At 44.4% G+C, this 24,012-nt stretch overlaps 1 protein-coding gene across 15 annotated transcripts in view; it reads right to left on the reverse strand.

The window, feature by feature from the left end:
- Positions 1–1,213: 1,213 nt before the first annotated feature.
- CAMK2G (calcium/calmodulin dependent protein kinase II gamma) overlaps positions 1,214–24,012 on the reverse strand; it is a 119,919-nt gene continuing 97,120 nt past the window's right edge. For 2 of the 15 annotated variants that reach the window (XM_048312003.1, XM_048311991.1), the window contains 10 exons: positions 21,008–21,040; positions 17,087–17,155; positions 15,448–15,492; positions 14,751–14,799; positions 12,600–12,713; positions 10,830–10,955; positions 8,338–8,413; positions 7,764–7,858; positions 6,442–6,687; positions 1,214–3,920 (listed from right to left, as the gene is read on the reverse strand). In XM_048312003.1, coding sequence (XP_048167960.1) covers positions 6,455–6,687; positions 7,764–7,858; positions 8,338–8,413; positions 10,830–10,955; positions 12,600–12,713; positions 14,751–14,799; positions 15,448–15,492; positions 17,087–17,155; positions 21,008–21,040 — 840 coding nt within the window. In that variant the 3' untranslated portion in view covers positions 1,214–3,920; positions 6,442–6,454. The remainder of the gene's footprint in view (positions 3,921–6,441; positions 6,688–7,763; positions 7,859–8,337; positions 8,414–10,829; positions 10,956–12,599; positions 12,714–14,750; positions 14,800–15,447; positions 15,493–17,086; positions 17,156–21,007; positions 21,041–24,012) is intronic. The other 13 variants (XM_048311993.1, XM_048311994.1, XM_048311997.1 and 10 more) reach the window with 13 other exon arrangements.

Below are 24,012 nucleotides of genomic sequence, written 5' to 3' on the forward strand. Positions count from 1 at the left end.
CACGAACAGATCGTCTTCAGTCCCAGTGAAACGGACTGTTAAAACTCTTACCTTCTCCCTTTAAACACTAAGGACAATTTTCCTCTTGTTTCATCAGGCAGCAAAAGTAATCATCTCTTTAAGCAGCAACAGCTGACACCTATTTACTAGGTAATTGCTGCAGTTAAAGGGGATTAAGCACAACGAATTCGCTTTCAGTAATAAGGCAAAGCCAGCCCCTCCCGTTTTCTGCGCTTCCCAGACACACCTGGGAAGAGCTCAGGGGAGCGGAGGCCAGCCAGGCGTGCCACAGGGGGGCCACATGCTGGCTAGAGTCCCTTAGCCTTAGCTGCAGCCGGTGCTAGAACGAGATGCGTGTCCCCCGTGCAATCCCAGCAGTAACTGTGCCAGACACAGGCCAGTGGTAGCAGAGACGCAGAGAAGCCCCTGAGCGTCTCTGCCCCGCACAGCCGCGCTGGGCAGGGGCTCCGCAGAGGGTGAGGGCAGCGCCTGCTGCAGCCTCACGGCTCAGCCACCTGCCCTCACGAGCAGCGTGAGATCTGCAAGGTGGGAAATAACAGAGAAATAGCAAAGCAGCAAAGGCCTGAGTGGAACAAAGCCTACTTAATGGGGCATACAGGAAATGCTAATAACAAGACATGAAATGCTAACAAGAAAAGGCAGTATAGAAACAAAACAAGCTAAATCAAACTAACTTTTAACTTCTTAAGAAATTATGCTTACGCTTCTAGACCTGACAAGTTCTGTGCCTCTGCAGGAGCATCCCAGCTAGGACACAAAATACACTAGCTGACAAATAACTAAGCCACACAACTTGAGATCAGCATGTTTACATCAGGCAAACCTCATAGCAAGATGGCTTCTCCCACGAGGAGTCTTAAATATTGGTGAGGAAAACAAAGACCAGGAAAGGAAGTAACAGCATAGATTTGCCAAGGATTAGGCTATCGGGAACAAAAGCAGAATTTCCCTATTATCCCTGGTCTGTCAGGGAAATACTATAAATGTCATTTTAACAGGTTCTGTCATCCCTTTGTTTTTAATGCTAGCATTCTTCCCTCCCCCCTTTTAGGTATGGTACAACTTAACTTTTTAAACATTACATTTTTAAATGATACAAGATAAAAAAACTCCTCTGTCAATTGATTCTTATCTCAGAAGTACCAATTTCATATTATTCCATGGTTTAGGAGAATAATGTCACACTCCAAACTTTACACTGTTTAAATGTTATTTTATTAAATATCTTCAGTTCAAGGTCTCATTGTAACAAAGCTATGAAGATTCTACCAACATTCAGACCAAACAAACAAACACTAGCTAACTTTAATTATTTCTATATCATGCAAAAATTCTGCATCAAATGCCTTCCATTTCCTGTTTAAAATGTGATATTTATAATATATATTATATAGATGCTTACATTAGCCCCATAAGAGAACATTAAGAATGCTAAAGGTGTACAGCTGTGTTTGATAATGGCCATACCAAGCTAAGGTTCTCATTAACTTAAAATAAACAAAACAAACAAAAAAAATCCAAAAGAGTTTGTCTCCAAGACTGTGCAAAAACAAAAAACCCAACAGTTCTGTTCTTTTAAATTTTTTTCTGAAAGATGCATATACTTAATACAGAGGGTTCTCTTTTTTAACTATTAATAATCATCAGGTAAAGAGACAAGGAAGATCAGACCAAAAGAAGGCATGCATAATGTTTTATATTTATCTTTTTAAAATGGCATAATTGTAATCTGTTTGCTCTCTCTTTGTGGCTTAAAAAAATTCTGAATGAAATATCAAGGCTTTTTACTTTTCCACTTCACTCACTGGCTTAGTGCTGTCTTAAAAATGTTTTGAAGTAATAAAATCTAGTGTTTGCCCCCCCATGGGTTCAATCCCCTCACTCCTCCCCCTGGGATAGTGGAGGGAGGAAGAAAAGGGTGTTTGCTCAAACAAACCTGGGAAGTGTGGATGGTCTTTTCCTTCGTCAGGGGTGAGCTGATCTAATCCCGGTGTGGGATAGCACCTCTCTAACAAAGGGACCAGAGCAGTAACTGCTGCAAAGTGACAGCTCCACTTTGTGCAACAGCTTTTATTTTCTGCATTTTATTGAATAAGGATTAAAATTCCAAATTGTCTTTCTTCTCTTTTATAGTCTGCAAAATGATTGCCACACACTTAGTACATTGCCAAGGCAATAATTTTAACTCCCTCTAGAGACCCAAAAAATGATTAGGGGTAGGTAAATTTACGTAAAAGCCCATCCCAACTTCTGCAAGTGATGCCTTCCCTTGGTCAAGACAAATCCCATCGGGTCTGCCAGAAAGCCCATTTTCTTCTTGGGGCTAGGCTCCCTCCTTGGTAAGGTCAACAAAACACTTCCACATTCCCCACCCAATGAATAAAGGAATTGAACTCCTCTTGCAGCAAAGAAAAGAAAGAAAGATGAATTGGCCCAAAGGACGAACATCAGATCACTGCTCATTCCCTTTCCCCTCTGCTTCATGAGGTATCCTCTAACACCCAGAGGCAACACGGGGGGGTGGCCTGGATTCCTTCAGCTACAGCTTTTGAGGTTCTGATCTGATAGTTTTCTGTGTTACAACATCACTGTAAAAAATAGAAAAATTACCCAAATAAACACTAGGAAACATGACACTTACAAACATCAGATGGGTTAGTGGTGGGGAGAAGCACCTGGCGGGGGCTGCTGGCTCCCACTGCTATTTTACTGGAGACCAACAAATCAAACAGGAGGCCAGGTAACCCCTTTAATTCTACGGGTGCATATATTTCAGTATAAAAAACACACGCTATTTATGCCTCATATAGGAGTGTATGTGCAAGTTTTCATGAAGAACATAACACTAAGTTTTTTGTCTGCTTCCTAAGGAACACGTGTTCTGCAGCAATGTGGATCCCAACTACCCTACTAAAAAGGAAAAAAAATAGAAAATCCCATACATATACCCTCTTCCTCTAAAATCTCTGCTCTTAATGCAATTTTTTTTGTTTTGTTAAATTAAATAAGCTGGCTTCAAAACTCCATGTTTGTCCAGGTAGTGGCTGTTTCCAAAACCAGTATCACTAAAGAGCGAGCTTCTATTCAAGTTATATTCACTTAAACCCATTTTTAATCTCTACTTCCATCTTTAGTTTTACATCAACATCCCATTTTGTTTTATTTCTTAAAAAAAAAAAAAAGAAAAAAAAGAAAAGAAAAGAAAAGTCTGTTTTGGGATCCAGCAGCTGAGCAACCAGGTTTCCATAGCGTTCTTGCTGTGCAGAAATCGAAGAAACAGGCTGAAGTCAGACTGCTGGGCAACAGGAAGAGAAGCACCTCCTCTCTCTTGAACCCCAGTCTTCACACTGGCTCCTCTGGGGTCTCCTCGCCACCTCTCACCGCCTGTAGTTGCAGCACAGCCCGAATGCGGTATTAACTTCCACCATCGCTTTGCGGAGCACAGTCCAGCCATCCGCTGTTAAAGCCGCCTCCTTTCTTGCTCTCCCTCTCTCTTTCTCTCCTTCACTTTTGCTTTCCCCCTCACTTCATTTCTGAAAGATGTTCTGGCTGCTGCCACTTTCTTAGCCCTGGGGGAGGGGGCATGTTGGATAATCTGTCATTTATTTAGCATTATTCCTGGTTTTTATTATTTTATACAAACAACATGTCTTTTTTTTTAGATTTAAAAACACCTTCGTACAGCAGAAACAGACACGATGGATCCATGGAAAACAACAGAAAGGCAGCGCCCGGAGCATCAGATGCATGCAGGGTTTCGTGCATTTGGCTGCTGCCTGTTTGTAATTTGTATTTATTTCTTTAACGTCAAAACAGACATGACCGTTGCTGTCACTCAGGCACTCCAGAGCTGCTTGCTAAGAAGATATTGCCCTCCAGCTGAGTATCTCCACAAGTTGCTGCAGTCAGGAAGAAGTAGTGTCCACCCAGAAATGAGAGGGGAGAACAGGATGGAAGATGGAAGGAAATAAAGCCAAACATTAGCTGTACACAATTTAAAAAAACAAGTTTTCTACAGGCTAATTATTTGATGTAGAAAACCCTAACACAAGACAAATTGGGGATCCTGAGGAGAGCTCAGAAGACAAGAGGCACTCACCTCCCCTTCCAGGCGGCTGAGTGTGCCAATGAAAATGAACTAATTGCTAAAATGTATTACATGCTGCTTTGGAGCAGCCCTGGGCCCACTATCTCATACTGATGACCCAGAAGTTGAAGAAGTTTCCTAAGGAACAGTTTCTGCCTCACTTTTCATTGGTTTTTGCCTTGAACTGAAAGATAATTGTATTTTTCTTAGGGTTTTTATTTTTTAAATCTTAGTAATTTTGTCTCTGAACTTTCTTAATATTTAACCAAATGTATGAGCTTTTCTGCAGTTTTGTGAAACTGTAGCCCCAGTGACTGCTTTTAGCAAAGGCTCTTCCTAGTTAATCTTCATGTGCTAAATTACTAGATTTATTTGGATCAATTTTAAGTCTGGGTTTTTTTCATGTCAGTTTAGCATTATCCTGTCATGAAAGTATAGCCAAAACCTTCTTTCTACCATTTCTTAGTTTGCAAATCTTTGTAGAATCTCCCTTACTACTCTTCTCCCTTCTTGGTTCCCACTCTCTCCTTACACAGAAGTCCTCTGATTAATATCAAACTTCTTTTCTGGCTGCAGTTTCCTTTTGAGATGATTTACCCAGAACTGAACTCTGCCTTCCAGGTGAGAAGAAACCACTAATTTCTATTAAAGTGTTCATACTCACCTCATTCATTCTTTATCCTTAGCTTTCACTGCACATGGGTTACACTGCTCCAAAATGATTCAGTGCATTCAGATGGGGGCTGCCCACACTGACCCCATTTGTAATTGCATGTGGGTACACTTCCTTCAGAACACAGAAATGCATGCAAATACCTCAGCTTCTATTAGTTTACAGGCTATTTTAAAATATTGTTTTAACCAACATTTTGTGGTTTGGAAATAGCTTCTGCTCTGCAGTTTTCAGAAACCCTCCAGCACATACTTTTGGAGGGCTTCAGCATTTCCACAGCCAAGAAACATACCTCTTCTGCAGCAGACTTTCCATTCCTAAACTTTCTCAGAACTCCTAGGCATAGCCACTGAGCCACACCGATCTTTAATTTAATAATTTTTTCTGCATCTTTTCTTGGACTAAATCCAGGACAGATGTCTTCCTCAACATTTCTGTGATGAAATCTGATGCTAGTTATTTTTGTTTTCCTGCAAAGGCTTTGTCCTTCTCACTGCCTTGCTCCCTGGAAATTCAGCTGATTTTCTAGCTCTCTTGAAAGCTTCCCTGCTTCTGGTGCCCCCAACTGGCTTTTGCTTTTCAAATTCCATCTGTGACCTCTGCAGCTTGCTTGTGATAGTTCACATTCCTTTCAGTTGCCTTCAGTAGGGTTGAATACCTCATAACACATACCAATACAGACTGCTCTTGGCTTAGTCCCAAGTTGTTCACAGAACTAGGACTCAAGTAGCAACTACACTTGAGTGGTTCATCCTTAAATGACCACATTAAAAAAAGCTTGCCTCCCAGTTGTAGATGTTTGTTGTGTTTGCCCTTAAATAGAAAATCTTTAGTAAAAAGGTCCTAAGGTTAGGAAACTTAGATCTATGAAATGAACGTGACAAAAGGATGCAGAAGGACTTTGTACATCTAACTAAAAGAAACCACTAAGGCAGTAAAACAGAATGCCTTAATGCTGAAGAAGTAAATTGATCTAACGTCCTTCAGGAGCAAGCAATAATCATTTCTGCATGACAAATTTTAGAATCAAAGTTTCTTCCAATGCTGAATTGTGGCAAGTTAATTGGGGGATATTTTAAATCCTCTGATATTATTATTTGTTTAGATTTTTTCCCCCTCTGAGTTTTCTCAACATGGTACATTAAATAGCTTTTGCTTATTAGAAAATCAGTTGTAAAATTTATATGAATAAACCTTCACCCCTTATGGCATAGAAATTCTGTATGGATTCTACAATATCCTTTCTAGAATATGACAAACTCATCAAAAAAGTTCTCTGAAATCACCCCCAGCATGTAAAGGTAGATGTGAAATGGCCAACCTGTGCACAGCCTGAGATACTCTTCCCCTCTGCTCTGGATTAGCCATTTGTCCAAGCACAGACCTGAGCACCTGGGAGGAAGCACAGCTGCTACCAAGGGTACCTATGCCCAGGAACAACTGTCTGGCACATGACTCCCATCTGCCAGGAGTGGCAGATAACCCTACCGAGTCCAGAGGACAGGACTTAAAGGAACACCATCTACAAGCTGAAGTTTGCAGCCTACAGACAACTAAATATGGTTCTCTCACAGCCAGCTAAACAGCCTTGAATGCTGAATTCTCACATACAGCAGCCTTAGCCGGGTGTGTGATGTACTCCTTCCCTGACAGTCCATACCCGTATTTGATCCTCACTGGAGAGGTGCCGCAGGAGCTCCAGAGCAGTGGTAGTGGACATTGAGCCACTTGCCGTCTCGGCGGTGCCAGACACGGGTCTCCTCCGACTGCGTGGTGCGGGGCCGGCCTTGGCCATCGATGTACTGTGTCAGGCGGATGTACGCGATGCAGGCGGCGTCCTCCCCGATGACGTGGACGTGGGGGTTCAGGATGGTCGTGTGGATTGGCTTGCTGTTCTTCGACAGTACTGGCAGGACATGCAAAACCATCAGATTCACTTTACTACTAAGAAGGAGGAGCGTCCCACATTCTCCAACCTCTTCTATATTCTACTCACCTTCCACTGGATTCTGGAATACCACAAAAATTGCTCCTGCAATTTTTCAGGCAAAATCCTAGCAACTCTTTCCCCTATCATCTGTTGTTCTCCTTAGGAACTGCACACTTACTGCCTAGAATCCCCTGGCCCCTTTGCCCCCACTTCCTCTGAAAAGCATACTCGCCACTTTTTCAACATCAGTGCTGCTGTGTCTTCAGTTATAGGAAAAGATCTTTCACTTACAGAATACTGTTGCAAAGGAGTCAATAATCAGGAGATCTTTAAGCTAGGACAGCATTAAATATGAACAAACCTTGGAGAAGTGTTAAAATCATGCCATAATAAGCTGTTGAGAGAAACAAAGTCTCTGCATACTTAGAGAACTACAAATTGCCCATATTAAGGACCTTGACCTAACCCCCAAAATAAAACAGATTGAACGGCTCAGATTTAAATTTCAATTATCTCATCCTGTGGAGACATCCGGGAAGACAGACAAATCCACTAGTATAAATGATAGCATTTCTCCCAACTCTTTCCTGCCCCAGACTGACAAGGTGACCCTTATATCTATGTAAAAGGTTCATTAGGTGTTAGAGATCTGAAACCATCCAGGGAAAACTCAAAGCAAAAGCATCTTTATGCCTGATCATTCAGTATGTCTACCCCAAGCACACATGTTGATTCCATAAAAATCTGATAATTTTTTCCATTTTCATATCAGTAAGAAGTTCAGTGCCTCAAACTGCCAGGTACAAAACATTTCCACCTAGCAGATTGTATGCCTAGAGTGAAGGGATGTGGGGGTTAGAATTGAAATTGCTGCTGAACAGGCTTTTTGAGAGAAAGGCTGCTGGCTTTTATGAACGCATCACAACCCAAGCACAATGAAGTTCTTGCTGATTCTGATAACCAGTAAAAACAAGGCAAATTTTCCCCCCAAAATGTGACATAGAGGAAGAGTAGAGAGAAAGGTGTTGGAGTTACCAAATCTACCCACTCACAGTTTTCGAAGTAAAACTTATGGAAATCCATTCCTTCAACCAGGTTCCCCAGTGCTTCAGGTTCAAATGAGGTCAAGCCAGGATCACAGATTTTTCTGCAAAGAAAAGCAGCACAGGCTTACAGTTTGCATTTGAGCCCAAGCACTATTCACACAGCAAAGTGCTGGTATGCCATTTGACTCACACTCTGTGTCCACCTAACTACTCCAAGAAGTTCCTGAAGACTCAGCCCTACTGTAACTCATGGAGCCAACTAGATGGCATTTCACATGAAATAAACCTCTAGGTTTCTGACTTTTCTTTTATTCTCTTTCTGCTCTTCTCATTGCCCTCCCCTGTACTTTTCTTACAAACCCAGGACATTTCCCTTTTGTTGTTCCTGTTGCTGTTTGATACCTGACTTGATATTGATTTAGCGATCTACTACTCCATCCCTTACTCCTAACTGATGTAGGCTAAGAAGGATAAAACCTTTTACCATCCCTGACTGCATGACAGCTCCTCGTACCCAGGAGCCAGAGCATCACTTGCACACAAACTGATAAACAACCTGTCAGAAAGCATCTCTACTTACGTATAAGCCTCAAAATCTCCATTGTTGATGGCCTCTATCAGCTGCTCTGTTATCTTAATGATCTCTTGCTTACGCACTGTGAACAAGAAGAAAGAGCAATTTAACTGTGCTGAAGAGTTCAGTAGAAATACGAGGCTAGTGGGTGCTTCCTACAAGCAATTTGTAGAGCACCATTAGTTTAGGTCTCATAGGATGCTGCTCCCTGCATTCTGGAGATATGCAGTAAAGACAGTCATCCACATGAGAGTAGGGGGGCAGTGGTATGAAAGGGAAATGGTGATCCCATAATGCAGGGAGAAAGGAAATAAAGAGATCTTATTCAGTGTTTTTCTTCTAAAAAGGTCTAAGGCACCAGAGGTGTCTCCTGAATGACAGCGTGAGCTGCTTCTGGGGAGTCTGACCAATGAACACCAGGGACCCTGCCCATGTGAAGTACTTGTCTGGCAGCTTAAGACGTGCAAAACCTTCACCACAGTAGCCATTTACAAATGGCCACCACAGAGATCAAGGCAATTGGAAGGAGTCTCCCAACAACTTGCCTATCACCATCACCAATACCTCAGCTATTGTGAATGCTGCAAACAAGCAACTGGGACATGTAGGGATGGCTTCTGCAAGCTAGAAAGACAACGGCAGCAGGATGGATGGATTGGATGAGCAGGTCCTAGCTGTGTCTGAGTGCGCACTCTGTTCCTCAGTTAGCTTCTGCCAATCCCTACGGCACAATTCTTTACAGCACTCTGACAGCATTGTCATTAACCCAGCCCAGCACACTGGACTTCAAGATGAATGAAGACAAGGGCTGTCTGTCTACTGTTATTTGGCCCCCATCTGGCCAGCGCCTCTGTGCTCTCTTCCAGATTGCCTAGGCCACATCCCCTCTGCTGGTCTCGAGAATTCTTAACATTTATGAAGTTTGAATCAGGTCTGTTAAATAATACAATTCTAGTTCTATGACTATACATGCACCATACCTATGCCTGAGCCTATATGCAAAACCTCACATCTCTTCAGCCTTCCCCACACCTGTAGGTAGACTCTTCTGCACATTACACAGGCATTTAGGAGGTTCTCTAGCATTCTCTTCAATGTTACCAGATAATATACAATTCCTACCACCAGAAGTGCCATCCACATGCCCTTCAGCATCTAAAATGTAGGTGTCTGAAATGGAACCAGTTCCCTGACTGTTCCTCCTTTATACCCTGAAAGAAATTGGGACTTTTGGAAGTCTCAAGTGGAGATCTTAGATGCCTGTCATTAGGGGGATGGTGTTTAAATCCAACCTACCATCTTTGGATATTCAAGTCAGGGAAGCTGAATTCCACTCTAAATGCCAGAAGATGCTGCTCTGAACTGCTCTCTCCCTTGCCCATAAGCTTTCAGCCACATGTACACCTCATCCCACCATTGATAAGTGCAGCTGAAGAGCAGCAAGATAATAATCTCACTGGCAATGAAAGATGTCCATACCCACTCTGGAAGTCAGTTAAGAGACTTTTACTACTGAGCTAGCCTCAGAAACCCCTCAGATAGCTCATAAAAACCCCTCATCTGGCTCATAAAAATAAGGGGGGCTGGTTTTGCTATGCAGGCTGTATGTATTTCCACACATGAAAATATGTATACAGGGAATGGGTCAAAACAACACAATGGGCTATGTCTGTTGTGAAAAATGTCCTTACAAGCAAGTTGTCTGGGATTACTTCCACATAAAGAAGGGCTACTTGTTGGACCTCCAAACCATGCACCACTGATGTCCAGAAGATGGAGTCCATGGGAAAGGCTCCATTTGAGGTGGGTGAGGGAGTCTGCAGACCACAGTCACGGTGCGCTGGCTCATCTCAAGGAAATTTGCACCCCCTTCCAAAGTCCCTTGACACAGTGCCAGCAGGCCCGTCCTTCAACACTAGTCCATGCCATCAGACTGTGCTCGTCTCCTGGCTTTCACTACATGTCCCGAACTAGAACCGGCACACGGAAGGTGACCACTCTGTCCGAAGGACAAAGAGCCTCGGGATGTCAGGGGAACGGCATTCACGCCTGCCGCTCCCGATGAATCCGCGGGCCTCCAAAGTGGCACGGCAGAGGCACAAGCGCGAGGCGATATGCACCAGCACGGACATCGAGCATGGCCCGCGGCTGCTCCACCCTGCTTTGTGCGGGCCCAGGAGGCAGCCCCGCCACAGCAGCCACGCCGCCGGCCGCGGAGCGCTGCGGGAGCGTTTAGCGGGCATCGTTCAAGGCCGGGCCACAGCTTGGGCCGGGGCGGGGCGGCGGCCGCGGGCGGGACGGGCTTGAGGGCGGCCCCGCTCCCGCCGCCTGCGCGTGGCGCCCCCCGGCGGCCGCCGCCGCTGCCCGCTCAGCCCCGGCCCGGCTCGGCTCGGCCGGACGGGCTGAGGGGCAGGGGAGGAGAAAACAGGGAGCTTTATATCTAGGGTAACTAGCATGAGTTGCACTACTCCACTACTGCTACCCAGCTGCTAACTTACACGGTGCTCGGTTAAGTACAAAGGGAACTACTGGAGTTAGCAAAGGCTCCGACCGAGCACGCTCTAACTCCAATGTCTGCCCTGGGCTGTCCCAGGCATGAAGCTTCTCTTCACAAGACTGTGTAGCTGCAAAACAAATGTAAGCGTTAAAATGATAAACAAACAAAAACTAGAAAGTAAAATAAAAACCAACAAAGAAGTACAGACACACACAGCCCCAGCCCCGGTCGGCACACAGACACATCCACATCCCAATAACTTCTACCTGCTCTCCTGCTTCTGTCACATCACTTGGGCCAGACACTGCTTGGCAGGGGCCACCTGGGCTCTGGTGCAAAAAGCACAGCAGGAATTACACTAATTCTGGAGGAAGTTTGAGAGCAACCTAAAACAATGGTTGGAGTAGTGACAGAGCAGCACAAGGGCAAGTACAAGATGGGATTAAAGAAAGTAGGGACATCCAAATCACTGCAAATCTCAACTTAGAGGGAAGCAAAGTGGGAGAACACTGACCCACTTGGCAGAGAAGTGATTCGGCACTCCTCAGTGTACCAAGCAGGCCTTTGCTATGACCAAAAGGAAGGAATTAATAAGCCAGCAGTGATGGACAGCTCACAGCAAAAAGGACTTCAGAAGAGATCATTTCCCTTCCATTCTGTCTAGGCAAAACACCTTTCCCATTGCACCTTACAAACCAGCAGTCTGACATCCTTAGAGCTACTTCAAAAATAAATAACAAAGATGCTCCAACTGCTGCATCATGAGATACTGTGCTGCATGTAGGAAACCAGGAAAATATGACAGGAAGAGACAGAAGAGGGCATGCCTGTTCCTTCCTTCCTAGACTGACCTGAACAGAATCAAATACTCCAGATGTTCCCAGCTCATACTAAGGATCCTTCTACTATAGTGTTAAATAGTCAGACAGCTAGTACAGTATGTCTGTGTAGAGGAAAGGCTGTGAATTCCACCTAGATTTTCTCCAACCTACTAGCTTTTTTCACATGCATTTTCAGAGTTTTTCAGCCACAGGCTCCTCTACAGAGGTAGCCAGTTCAGGAGATACAAGGCAGAACTTAACTCATAGACTAACCATGGTACCAGCTAACTGAGCTAGCAAGACAGACACACAAGGTAAAGCTCACGACAGAAAAATGCTCTTCAGAGCCAACATTATCCCAGGATTTTCACTCAAAGCACCTCACAATGGATTCAAAAACGCTATGGGGTCTTTCAGGAGCCACACCCTCCCTTTCAAAGCACCTTAAAGTAGTCTGAAAAAACTGGGTTTTGTTCCTTTGGTACTTCTGAGCACCCTCCATGTCTGGGGTCTTCAGAAATTCTGACAAGTGAGACTGAATTCAGTCTTGTGCATCCCTTCCACAAGCAGACCTGCACCACTGACCCCATTTACCACAAGGAGAACTAAGAGATGCAGTGACTTGCCCAAGGAAATCCCAAAAGACAGTGTTTCTGCAGAGAACTCCACATCTCACCCAGATGAAAGCAAGGGAATGAAATTAGCTAGGATGAGGTTCTGGGGTTTTTTTTTTCAGAAAGGGGAGGAAATGTTTGGAAAATTTCAGTGTGCAAAGGAGGGTATTTTGCAGGAAGGGAGATGATTTCTTTTTATTCTGGAGTACTGGAAATGAAAAATCAACATTCTGGAAGGAAGCTGAGGAAAGGAAAAATCTTAGGTAAGGAGAAATGGGAAGGGTGGAGGAAGGGGTGGGAAAAAGATGCTGTGAAGCACTGCACCCCTGGACTTACTGGCTGAGAAACAGAGAGAAAGCTGGGACTGCATGGACTCAGTCTGTGTTTTGCTCTCACTGTGCCTCCGTCCTTCAAGCACTGAGCTGCCGTCCCCGGTGGAGAGAGGGGGAGCTAGCATGGCAGGGAATTAAAACACAAACACAAACAAAACACGCAAGTTCAGTAAATAAAAAAAGAGAAAGGAAATAGGAGAACATTAAAGAAACCACAATGCTGGGCACAAAACATGCAGGAGTATCCTCCAGGGCAAAGCCAAGTAGACAGCTCTACAACATGAACCTGCTGTGCAATTTAGTGACACAAGGGCAGGGAGGTGGGGGAAGAACAATGACACACACTGCCTTTAGCCCCACCACAGTGGAAACAACATATCCCTGAGGCAACTGTCATTGATGGATCAAGACAATGTCTCCTACAGCACAGCAGAACTGATCTGTGTAGCCTGGTGTCTATTTAAAATAAGAAGTTGGCAGAGGAACTGCACAAGCACTTCCTTTTCCAAGAGTCATGGCTACACAGAACACTGAGAACTCTAACACTCCCAAACCTTTTGGTCTACTTAGTTTTGCTCAAGTGCTTGCTTATTTTAAAATGTGGAAGGGCAGGAATAGAAGAAGAACACAGGTGAACACTGCTACACTTAAAACTGAAGGACTAAAATTACCAGAGGTGGCCACAGCACAAACCATTACTGTGCAAACTCTTTCCCTCCCGATCACCATTCAAATGCTCCCTTCTATTAAAACCATAATGAAATATTCTAACCTTTGCCAAAAACCCCAAAACACAGTTTTCATCTGTAGCAATGTAGCCCTATACAACTCTATACACTGACCAGCTGCCTTTCCTCCTCCCCATGGTCTGTTCCAGTCCTACCCTTCTTTTCCTTGCAGTATTTGTATTCCTGACTTAAAACACACATTGGCTCAGCTGGCTCAACCATGGAACCCCTCCAGAATAAAAAGTGCCACAGGAGTCAAGGTTCTGGATAAATACCTGTTCTGGATGGCTATCCAGCAGAGATTAGATAAATTGAATTCATTACTGCACTATGAAACCCATCCAGTTCCCGTCCCTCAAAGCTAGGTTCTTAAACCACGGATTACTCTTTGGCAAAAAGGTGGCAGCTAGAATACTGTCCTGTAATGAGGCCAGGTCTTATCTGAAACAATCTGTATTGCAGAGCTCTTTCACTCACTGGCATGTGTTTCTTCTCCCTGTGATTCCTCAGAAGAGGAGCCAGCAGCTTGTGACAGGCCATGGGAAAAGCATCAGGAACTAGCCCAGCTGATGGAGGTGACATTGCAGGGTCAGCACTGATTTTTCCCTGGATATGTAACTCAGATGAACTACAGGGAGAATGAGGATACCTCTGCCTCAAAATGCAAACTATTAACACATTTGCCTCAGAATGCAAACTACATTCACCCATCCCAAACTTGCTTATTCAGGAAAATGTCTGCTCATCCTTCATTAGGGAGGCCAGGCAAAAGACAGCTGCTCAAACAACAGGAGCAGATATGGAACTTGAAGCTCCTTTATTTAAAGAGTTTTACAAGCACAGAATATTTATGATATGGTCACTGAAAGGCATGAAATCTCTTCTCAGCATCTCCCTCTACTGATATCTCAGTCAAGGACAACAGGCTGAGAACGATCTTCATCTTAGAAACAAAAATAGACCCAAAGAGAAAAAATAACAAGGGAATTCTGTGCATGTCACAAAAGAGATTCCCAGAAAGGGGTGAAAAGGGAGACTGAGCAGTAACAGAGAGGTTTCAACTCCCTGTAATCTACAGGGAAGCACAAAAACGCAAGCAGAGTCCAAACCTCAAGGGACTGGTAGGGATTTTTCCACACCTAGAAATGGACTGGAGATGAACAGATTATGATATATGCAAGAAAGGAATTCCAGCTCTGAGACAAAAACGAATTAGCTCAGGGCAAACAGTGTTTATATACCACAGAGGCCAAGTCAGCCGGCTCCCCACTGCACGGTCCCACTGTGACAGGAATGACAGCATCATGGTGAATTTATGAACTGAGTCAGACACAGAAATCTGGGAAGCTAGTTCAAGGCAATGACTGAATCTCTAGAATCCCTTGCCTACACTTAGCTGTATTAGAAATTACAGGCAAAATACCTACCTTTCAGATCCTCATCTTCAGTCGTGGTGTTACAGCTCTCTGTGGAACCCTGCACGGCAGAACAGAGCATTACCAGGCATCAGCAGTCGGGAGCATGAGCAAATAGTTTGATTTCTTTGTGAAGGAAGATGGGGAAAAGCACAAAAACGTTGGCAGAGATGGTAGGGAGAGCATGATACAAGGAAGATTTGGATGAAAGCAGGCCAAATATAAAGCAAAATGTAACAGCATCTCTGCTCAGCTTTTGCATGTTCAAGCTGTTAACCCAGAACTTTTACAAGGGTGAAAGTTACCAAACTCTGTCAAATGAAATCCAATGAGAGTTGCTTCTGTTTGGAAGAATAGCCACAAGAAGCTAAAGAAGGGCTCCTAGGCTTTCTTAGAGGAGGTGTCCAGTTGTAGAAGAAAAAAAAAAAAGTGCATAAGTGCCTATATCTTCTTTTCCATCCCACATACGAAAGAAAGTGGTGGTTATACACCACAATAGGAAAGAGATGTTAATATCTGAACAGTTGTCTTTACTCAGCCTCTTCCAGATATGCATAGCCATATAACACAACCCTCCAAGTCTATTGCCAGCTGTACTTGGGAGCATGCTACAAACCAGACATTGGAAAGGTAGAAACAGAATTAAGACACATGAAGACTAGAACAACAGAGAAGCAGAAGTTTCTCTGGCAACACTCCCATCCCTTACCTTTATGCCATCTGTAGCATTATGGACAACAGTTGTTTGAGGCTCCTAGGAAAGGATGGAAGAATCATTAAACTCCAGTTCCAAAGCATTCTCCCATTTATTTTCACTCCCCAGCAAGTGGAGAAAAGGTGACTGACATTAAAAAAATAAAATCAAATCACAAACTCCAAACAGCACACGTGTGCCTGCGTGCGTGCGCACACACTTCCTGCACAGGTTTCATTAAGAGAAAGGCTGCACTAAAAGCCACAGTCACAAGGAGACAAAGCCCCCAGCTTCCCTGCAATTGCCCCTAATTCCCAACTCGTTTCCAGTGAACCAGGCTGGCACAGACACCAGAAGGCAACCAAGCAGCCAGTCTGCACCCTCTGCAGCCCTTCATGAAGTAATGACCCCTCAGCAGTGTCCTCACTGGAAAATGCTTCAGAAGAGGGAGAGGGGGAAGAATGCATAACGCTGGGCTGGGGCCTTTGTCTCCCAGTCTTTTGGAAAGGTTGCTGGGTATTTTACCCTAAAAAAGGGACATTCATAATTTCCATAATAAAAAAAAGCATGAGCCAGACCACCTCAATGCCTTTCAGAGAAGAGTTGCTAAGGAGCTGTGAAAAAAGGCACATTTTTCTAAAAGTCTCTGAAATGAGCTCCAATTTCAATAATAACCATATTTAATAATTTCGAAAGGCTCTCTCAATACCAAAACCATCATGAACAAAGCCAGTGAAAGGAAAGCAGAAAATTATGAAGTGTCCCAGGAATCCTTCATCCTACAACAAAAAAACCCAACATCAAATCCTACCCACCCACCCTGCAAAAATGCCAAATCCAACTCTCTAGAGACAGACAACAAAAAGCAGCTACCAGGCCTATCGATGCTAACTAGCTCCTGCACTCATCCCTTCGTTACCAGGACAAGACTTCAGGATCCTGCACGATCTCCTCCCATTGCTGTCGTTCTTGTGGGGTGGCTCAGCGAGGGCATCAGGGACAGTGCTGGGCAGTGCTGTACACTCACCCATCTGCCTCTGCCACCCGCTGCACTGCTGCCTGATCTCCACGGGTACTGAGGCAGGCCACACACCCCAGCTGTGCCGTTCAATGTACTCGGCACTGGGCACTGTAGAGCCTGCACACAGCCCACAGAAAATGTCAGCCCAGAAAGTCAGTGAGCTGCAGGAGATCAGCCACTCAACTGAGCAGGCCAAATAGGCCAGCAAAGGATTCTTCTAAAAACCCTCTGTCTGCCCTTTCTTCTCTGGTGTCCTGAAGTCCATCCTCCATTTCCTGAGTGTTGGAGAGTGGATGGAGCTTGACACTCTCTTCTTCAAAACCATTCTCCCCAAAGCCAGCAGGAACAGTTGAACGGGACACATAGAACTATACAGGGTGGCACACAGGGAAGTCCAGGCAAGCTGCGATCCCCACATCCAACCACAGCTCTGCTCAGCACCCCCATCCCAAAGCCTGTGAGGCTGTGATCGGGCCCCACAGCAGCACAGGGACACAGACAGAATGAAGCCGAAACATAAGCTGAAACAGAGCAGCACAAGCAGCACTCAGGAAGGGGTTTGGGGGGAGAAGGGGAGAGGACAGAATCAAAATTAAACCAAACAGGAAAAAAAATTGTGGTTGGGGAAGATACCATGGACGTCTGCACTGGGGGTGTTTCTTTTGCAGTGCTTACTATACTGGTTTTGTTGTTGCTCTGTGGCTGAGACAGAAAAACATGGTTTTAGTTCCCCTGCTGGACAGCAGAGGCAGCAAGAAAATGACAGTATTGCTTCCAACCCCAGCCATCTCCTCAGACCCGACCCTCCCCACAGGCTCAATCACCAAGAAGAGGGAGGAAGGAGGAGTGCTGCCCAGGTTGCTGGACATCATCCTTCCCCCAGAGGCAATAGAAGCTGTAAGGGATGTACCAAAATCCAAATGTGAATGAACTGCTAGAGCTATAAGGAAGGAAAACAGAAGGGAAAAAGGCAGCAGCCCAAAGGGATGGGGAGAATCCTGCAATGAGCACTAACAAAAATATCTGGTGAAGGAAAATGAGAGATGGCAGCTGTCCTGAGAGAAAGAGACTACAGAAGTGAGAGACACACAATAGTCATGGTCTCAAACAGGGCACAAATGGGAGTCAAGTCTGAGGTATCCCAAAGTGTACAGAAACAGTTCTAGCTATGTGATAATGCTGAGGGTTTCAGAGAATCTATTGATCCAAGTAAAAGTGTGCTCAGCCCTAGAAAAGGTAGAGAAAAGGTGATGTATGATGTGTTGTATCCCTGCTGTGACCTGAACAAAGAGACTTCAGGACCAAAATATGGAAAGGAATGGGATTGGGACATAAGGGAAAGGCCATGTAGTTCCACAAGTAGCAAGTTCTCTGGATGGTGCCCAGCAGCTTTTCATCTTTCCCCACTTCAGTCTCTCTTGTAGCTGTGGTAGAAGAATAAAATCTCTGTTTCCTGCATCCATACAGCACAACAGTGAGGCCATCACCAGCTTGCTGAAAAGAATCATCCCATTGAGTCATGTATGTCATGAATGAGCCAAGTCTATGTTTGTAGGAAGCCAAACCTGTGTCCATAATTATAGAGTTCCTAGCCAACAAATCCAGCCCACATGTGACGCCCGCACCAGGCTATGTCTCTTTTGCTGCTAGATCAAATAAGATCAAAACTGGCACTGCAGGAGCCTCACTCAAACTCCTCAGTTTACAGACTGGGGTGCCTGATGGGAGCTCACAGTAGTGTGCCCTCATTGCAGTGGCTCTCTATCCCACTGTGCTCAGGGAGTGCAAACTCATATTACAAAACATCAGGCCCTCATCACCACACCACAAACACCACAAAGAATGCAGAAGTCAAATGCTGAGCTGGAAAACATCTGCCAAAGGTATAATTATGTCAACCAGTGACAGACCTTGTAAGACTGAGACTTGACAAACACCTACTAATAATTCAACTTTTCTTCACAAGCAACATGTCTTGGCTTAACTATCCCTTTTGGAGAGGGAGAGAGGAGAAATAAAAGAGGAAGATGGGGCAGGTGGAGAGGGGAGGAAGTAGAAGAGAGAGAGACAGGAGTGAATTCTTTAGAAGTCCATGGGAAAGAAAAGAACATATACACTCAAACTCCAAGCTAAGAAAGGAGAAATACAGAAATTACTGTTTGCTGCCTCTTTCTATACGTCCCTGCATTGTCCTAAGACTCTGGCCTTCCAAGAGTTTTGTTTTATGTATATATTTCCAGCCTGATGGCAAAAGAGATGACAGGTCACTGTAAATGTCAAAGAGGAACAGATCAATCTGAAAAAATTAATCCCAAGTTATTTCGTGGCATAAACACAATCAAACTTCTGACAATGGTCCACCTCTCCACACAGCACTGAGGCTCCTGTACTTCTTCAGAAACAGTGATCCTAATGCAGAGATCTATTGTCCAAACCTCTTCCAGTGAGAAAATTGTAACCCATTTTTCTTAGTCCACTGGGATAAGAAGATAAAATTAGCATGAAAGAAGCTATACAAAAATAATTCCAGTGTTTTGGAAGGCTTTATAACTAAGGCCAAATGAGAAAAAAAAAACCCAAACAAAACCTAACCAAACATCCAAGAAACCACTGTTCTGAAAAAAGTTGACAACAGCCTGTTAGGTGTGTTATGTTGCCTTATAAAGTGCAAACCCCCACACATCCAAAGCACACAGCCTACCTTCCAGGCTGCACTGAGCACCCAGTTCACCCATCGTGTTCTTCCACAGCCAGTGGGCTGAAGAAGACCAAGTATCATGTTTGCTAGTCCAGAATTGGATGGCATTTTACTACAGGAAAGAGCCCCAATGAAATTAGAGGCAGCTTAGCCTATGCTTTTTTAACAGCTTTTTCTCAGGTGAAGGAAGGTATCTGACATATTGAGCTTCCTGCACACACTCATGTCCTGTGGCCATCTAACCAACTGCCCTTCCCTGGAAAAAGCCAGCCTTCCTTTCCCAGAGGCGCAGGCAGCACAGCCAACATCTCTGTTGAGATGGCAGCACACCTCTCCCTCCCCACCGCTGCCAGCCAACATCAGTCACTGGCCAGGGTGCAATCCTTGGTAATTCTGTACAACTCAAATTAAAAGAGGCCAATTCACCTAAAAAGGTGCTAGGCCCTTCTTAAGATCTGTAACGTGATTAGTTTTGGCACAGCAGTTGGCAACATTTCCTGAGCTCGACAAGAGACAGACAGGCACAAACAACACAGAGGGTGCAAGAAAACAGACCAGTGCTCATATCGCAGGGACACACACATGTAGCCAACTGAAAGAAAGTAACTACCAACACATGGGCTGTCTCTGGTTGTTCAGCCACTTTCACTGCTTCCATGTTTTCAGACGCTGATGCTTACATGGTTTACATATCCCAGCTGCTTTAAAACAACATGCAAAGGGAATTTAAGTATTGCTGGCAGTGGGCAAAAAAGAAGGGCAAGAAAGACACAGTGAACTTCTGCCCCACATAAAGGCAGGGCTGGTGAAAAGTTAGTCACTCGCATCAGATTTTCAAAGCAGTACTTTGGGATTACTTTTTTTGTGTGGTTTTTTACATAGTTTAAAGATGTCATCGAAGGAGAATTATCTTCCAGGTAATAATGCAAAAACAATTATTCTGCTTTCTCAGTACTGTAACACTCCCACTTCTGGGAAACAGGAGAAATATTTTTTGTTATTTTTCTGTGCACAGGAAATAATACAATAACTGACTTTTGTACTTCAGTTACTGTTCATATCTTGGTGTCAAAGTGTGTCATTGGGCTATATATGACTCCTGACAATATGACACTGGCCAATTTCCTCTTTGGACCCTTGAGAGTGGATTTGACTACTTTTTTGACAAATTCTATAGATGTCAAACACCTTGATGGATGAAAAAGAAAATGAATAGGACAGGGGACACAGTTACTGGGTATTTGGTCATGCTGGGATACATAAACAAGATCAGGACAAAAGGAAGTTTTGGATTATAAAGGCTCTGACAAACCTTTTCAGTAAGTATGCTAAAAAAAGGAGTGACCGGCAACTCTGAGCTGCCCAGTGGTGCTGTGTTCACACATTTCATCTGAACAGTGGAGCCCCATCAGTCTCTGCCACATTTAGAGAGACTCCCAGTTTGTTCTACAATGCAAGGCTCCTATCAAGGATGACAGCACCAACACCAGGCAAAGCACCTGTTCCTCTTTTTTGGCACCTCTGCAACAGAATGACAAAGCCTCGTGTCCAGGCAAGGCACACACCTGCTCTGCTGAGCCCAGGAGAACCACTGCCTTTTTTTGTTACGCACTCAGAGCAGGCATAGCCAAACTGCGTTGCCAGAAGTTGGATTTTCTGCACAAAATGGGAGCTATATGTGGCCAGAGGATCACAGAGCCCTTTTTGTGAGGACATGGACCCTTCAGTGCACACTGATCCCCCCTGCCGCCCCCCTGCACGGACATGCTATGTAGGGTGATGAGCACAAGCCGAGCGTGCATGGCATGGAAAATGGCGGAGGTACGAATCGCAGGCAGCTTACGGGAGGTGCTCACCATCAAATGCACACTGGAGCTCGACTTCCTTTTCTGGACACATCATTGAGAGAGGGAAAGAGAAGGGAAGAGAGGAGATGAGAAGAAAAGCACAGAAACTATTCACACATTAGTGTGCAAGCAAGGGCCCCCCTGCCAATAATGCTCCCTTGAGGCAGGTATATGCAGCAGCAGAAATGCACAGACACTCAAAAAGGAGCAGAGAGACGTCACCATTAAAGCACACAGCTACACACCAGGGGAAAGGGCAGGGCTGAAGAACCCCATCCCCTCAAACACTGAGGTCAGAACATAGGTGCCCCACACACTGATATAAGGAGCGAAGACAAGAGAGCAATATATATGCAGAAGATGTGGGATACAAGGGGTGTCTCTCTGTGCTCTCCCACCTCAGAAAATGGGGCAGCTTCCCCAGCCAAACTGAAGAGGTAGGCAGAAACCCCCTGTGTGTTCACATTTGGAGGATGCAGAGGTGTGTCTGCAACTCAAATTAGAGGGTAAGTAGGAGGGCACAACAGGAAGGCACACACAGGGGCTAAAGAAAGAAGAAGGAACTTCTGTGCGTAGCATGGGAAGGAGAAAGGCTCACTCACATAGAATTTGGGGCTGATTGGAGAGGTAAGGTGCATTAATGCTCAAACAAGAAAGACAGAAGCACTCAACAGCCAGAACACTTTGCACTCTCAGATACTGGGAGAAGAACAAACAGGTTCAAACACTATTCAACCTTCTTGGACTCTGCTCTTGTTCAATGGCATCTTCAGTCACCTTCAAAGACACCTTCACACCAAACATCACTCTCCAGTAGACAAGTCTCAGCATGCACTTCCCTCCTCTTTCACTAAACTCTTAGTGTCATCCAGCCCAAGCTGAGCCTGGCAGGTCTTTCAGCATTACAATGCTATTCCTTCTCCCTGCTTCTCCACATACATTTTCCATCTGCCCTTCTCCTTCGGTACTATCTAGGCTACTTCTCTGCTGCTTACTACAGTCTAGCCCACAGAGTAGTGTAGGACAGCACCCCCCAGTCAAAACCCACAATGGCGTGGGCTCAGTTCTGCAGCTCTGGACTCCTGCATACTACCACAGCCCCCCCCAGAGCAGCCTGTGAACACAGTACAGGCCATGGAGTTGTTCCTCCCCACTTCATACACTTCCTGAGCCTTCACAGCTCTTACCTTGAATATTGCCTTCATCCCTGCTATCCTCACATCAGAACTCAAGCACACACAGAGACTGGCATGTCTTTGAAAGCAGAAGTGCCCATGTTCACCTCATACCCAGACCAGAACCACACTTATTCACACCATACAGTCCACAGCCACATAGCCACTGCATGAACAGTCTCAAAGTAGCAAAGCTTCTGCTTCATCTGATCTTTAATTCCAGTACAGACAGACTCTGATCTGTTCAGCATTTGGCTCACAAATCTTCCACTTCATGGAGGCACAACATAGGGCTTGCCATTACATGGTTTAAAAATTTGTGATTCCTCTCATATTCTTTCAGGACAATTTAGCTTCTCCACAGGCTTTTCCTCAAGCTACAGCTAAAACAGCGTGTACTACAAGTGTGTGAATACAATGCTTAGATGGCCAACAACACAGAGGAATCCTTGTACCCTATCACAACAGGGAATTTTTAACTGGGAAAAATGGAAATTCACACCAATGAAAAACTTCAGTTTTTTACTTTTAATGTATCATGTAAGTTGCAGCAGACAAAAAGAGACTATATGGATACTGAGGTAAACCTCTCTCTAAGAAAGACAGTCTCACTTGAAATTCATACAGATTTCCAGTAAGTTACAAAAGCAAAAAAGGGGCAGAAAATGTTAAGATACAAGCAAAAGGTTCAATATGAAAAGAAACAACCAAGCCATGCAGAAAACAAACACCCTCCTATACAGAGGCACAAGTAACACTGACACAGGAGGAGACAGAACCCTCTGCAGATCAGAATTTAATTAGAGTACAAGCTAAATTTAAAACAGTGTTAGTCTATTACAGGGCATGATGTAGTGTATAAGTCCCAGAAAGCACATTATTACTGGCTACTATAATAACATGGGGAAGAAAAGCCGTATGAAAAGGGAGTGAAGTCTGTGTTATGACCAGAGCATGAAAGTACTACTAAAACACAAGACAAGGTTAGATAATGCCAACATGAGGCACTGGCAGTAAGTGCTAAAGCATCAAAACTTATTAAGTCCAATCATATACAAGGAAGTTACTAAAACCAGATCAATCTCCCAATACATCTTAACAGCTGCATCAGAACCATCTATGTTACCTTCCCAAGGTGACTAGCTGAGTGAGCAAAGCTTTTTGTTCTTCTTCTAATGTGACTGCAACTTAGCAAAGTAAATAAGAGAACAGAAGTTTAGTTATAGAGTTCTCTTTCCCTTCCATAACACAGATACATCTCTAAGAATTACTAGGCAGCACAGAGATGCCCCAGGGAATGAATAGAATTGTTAAAGGCAGACACAGCCTATGGTAAAGTACCTCACTGAACACTTTAAGGGTTTCCCTGCACCTGAGTGACAAAACATTCTCCCAAAGCAGTACAGACAACAAACCTAGGGATAAATGTTTGTTACAGTTCTATTTTTATTATGTGTGTGAATTTTAGGTGTTCATCTCAAAAGAGGAGCAGATCCTCTACAGTGAAACTTAAGGAAGAGTCTTGCTTTAGGTAACAATAAACAGAAGTCAGCAGGTGACAGAGACAACCTGAAGAATCACTGTCTCTTCAGCATAGCAGCAATACTAGAAATGGTGAGTGTAAATCATTCCACAATACATACTGTAAGAAGTAGAGTGATTCCTAGCAAGGTCCCATTCACAGCCCTGGGAACTTAACGTGGCTGTTTTTTTTATGACAGCTTTTTGTGTTTCTATCTTCCACATGCAGTTCTCCCCCAGCTTGATACTGACAGTATTTATGTTAAAATATCACGCTTGCAGCAACTCATATTCCTCTGGAGACTATAGTCATTTCAG

The sequence above is a fragment of the Corvus hawaiiensis genome, chromosome 8 (genome assembly GCF_020740725.1).
Source record: "Corvus hawaiiensis isolate bCorHaw1 chromosome 8, bCorHaw1.pri.cur, whole genome shotgun sequence".
NCBI lineage: Eukaryota > Metazoa > Chordata > Aves > Passeriformes > Corvidae > Corvus > Corvus hawaiiensis.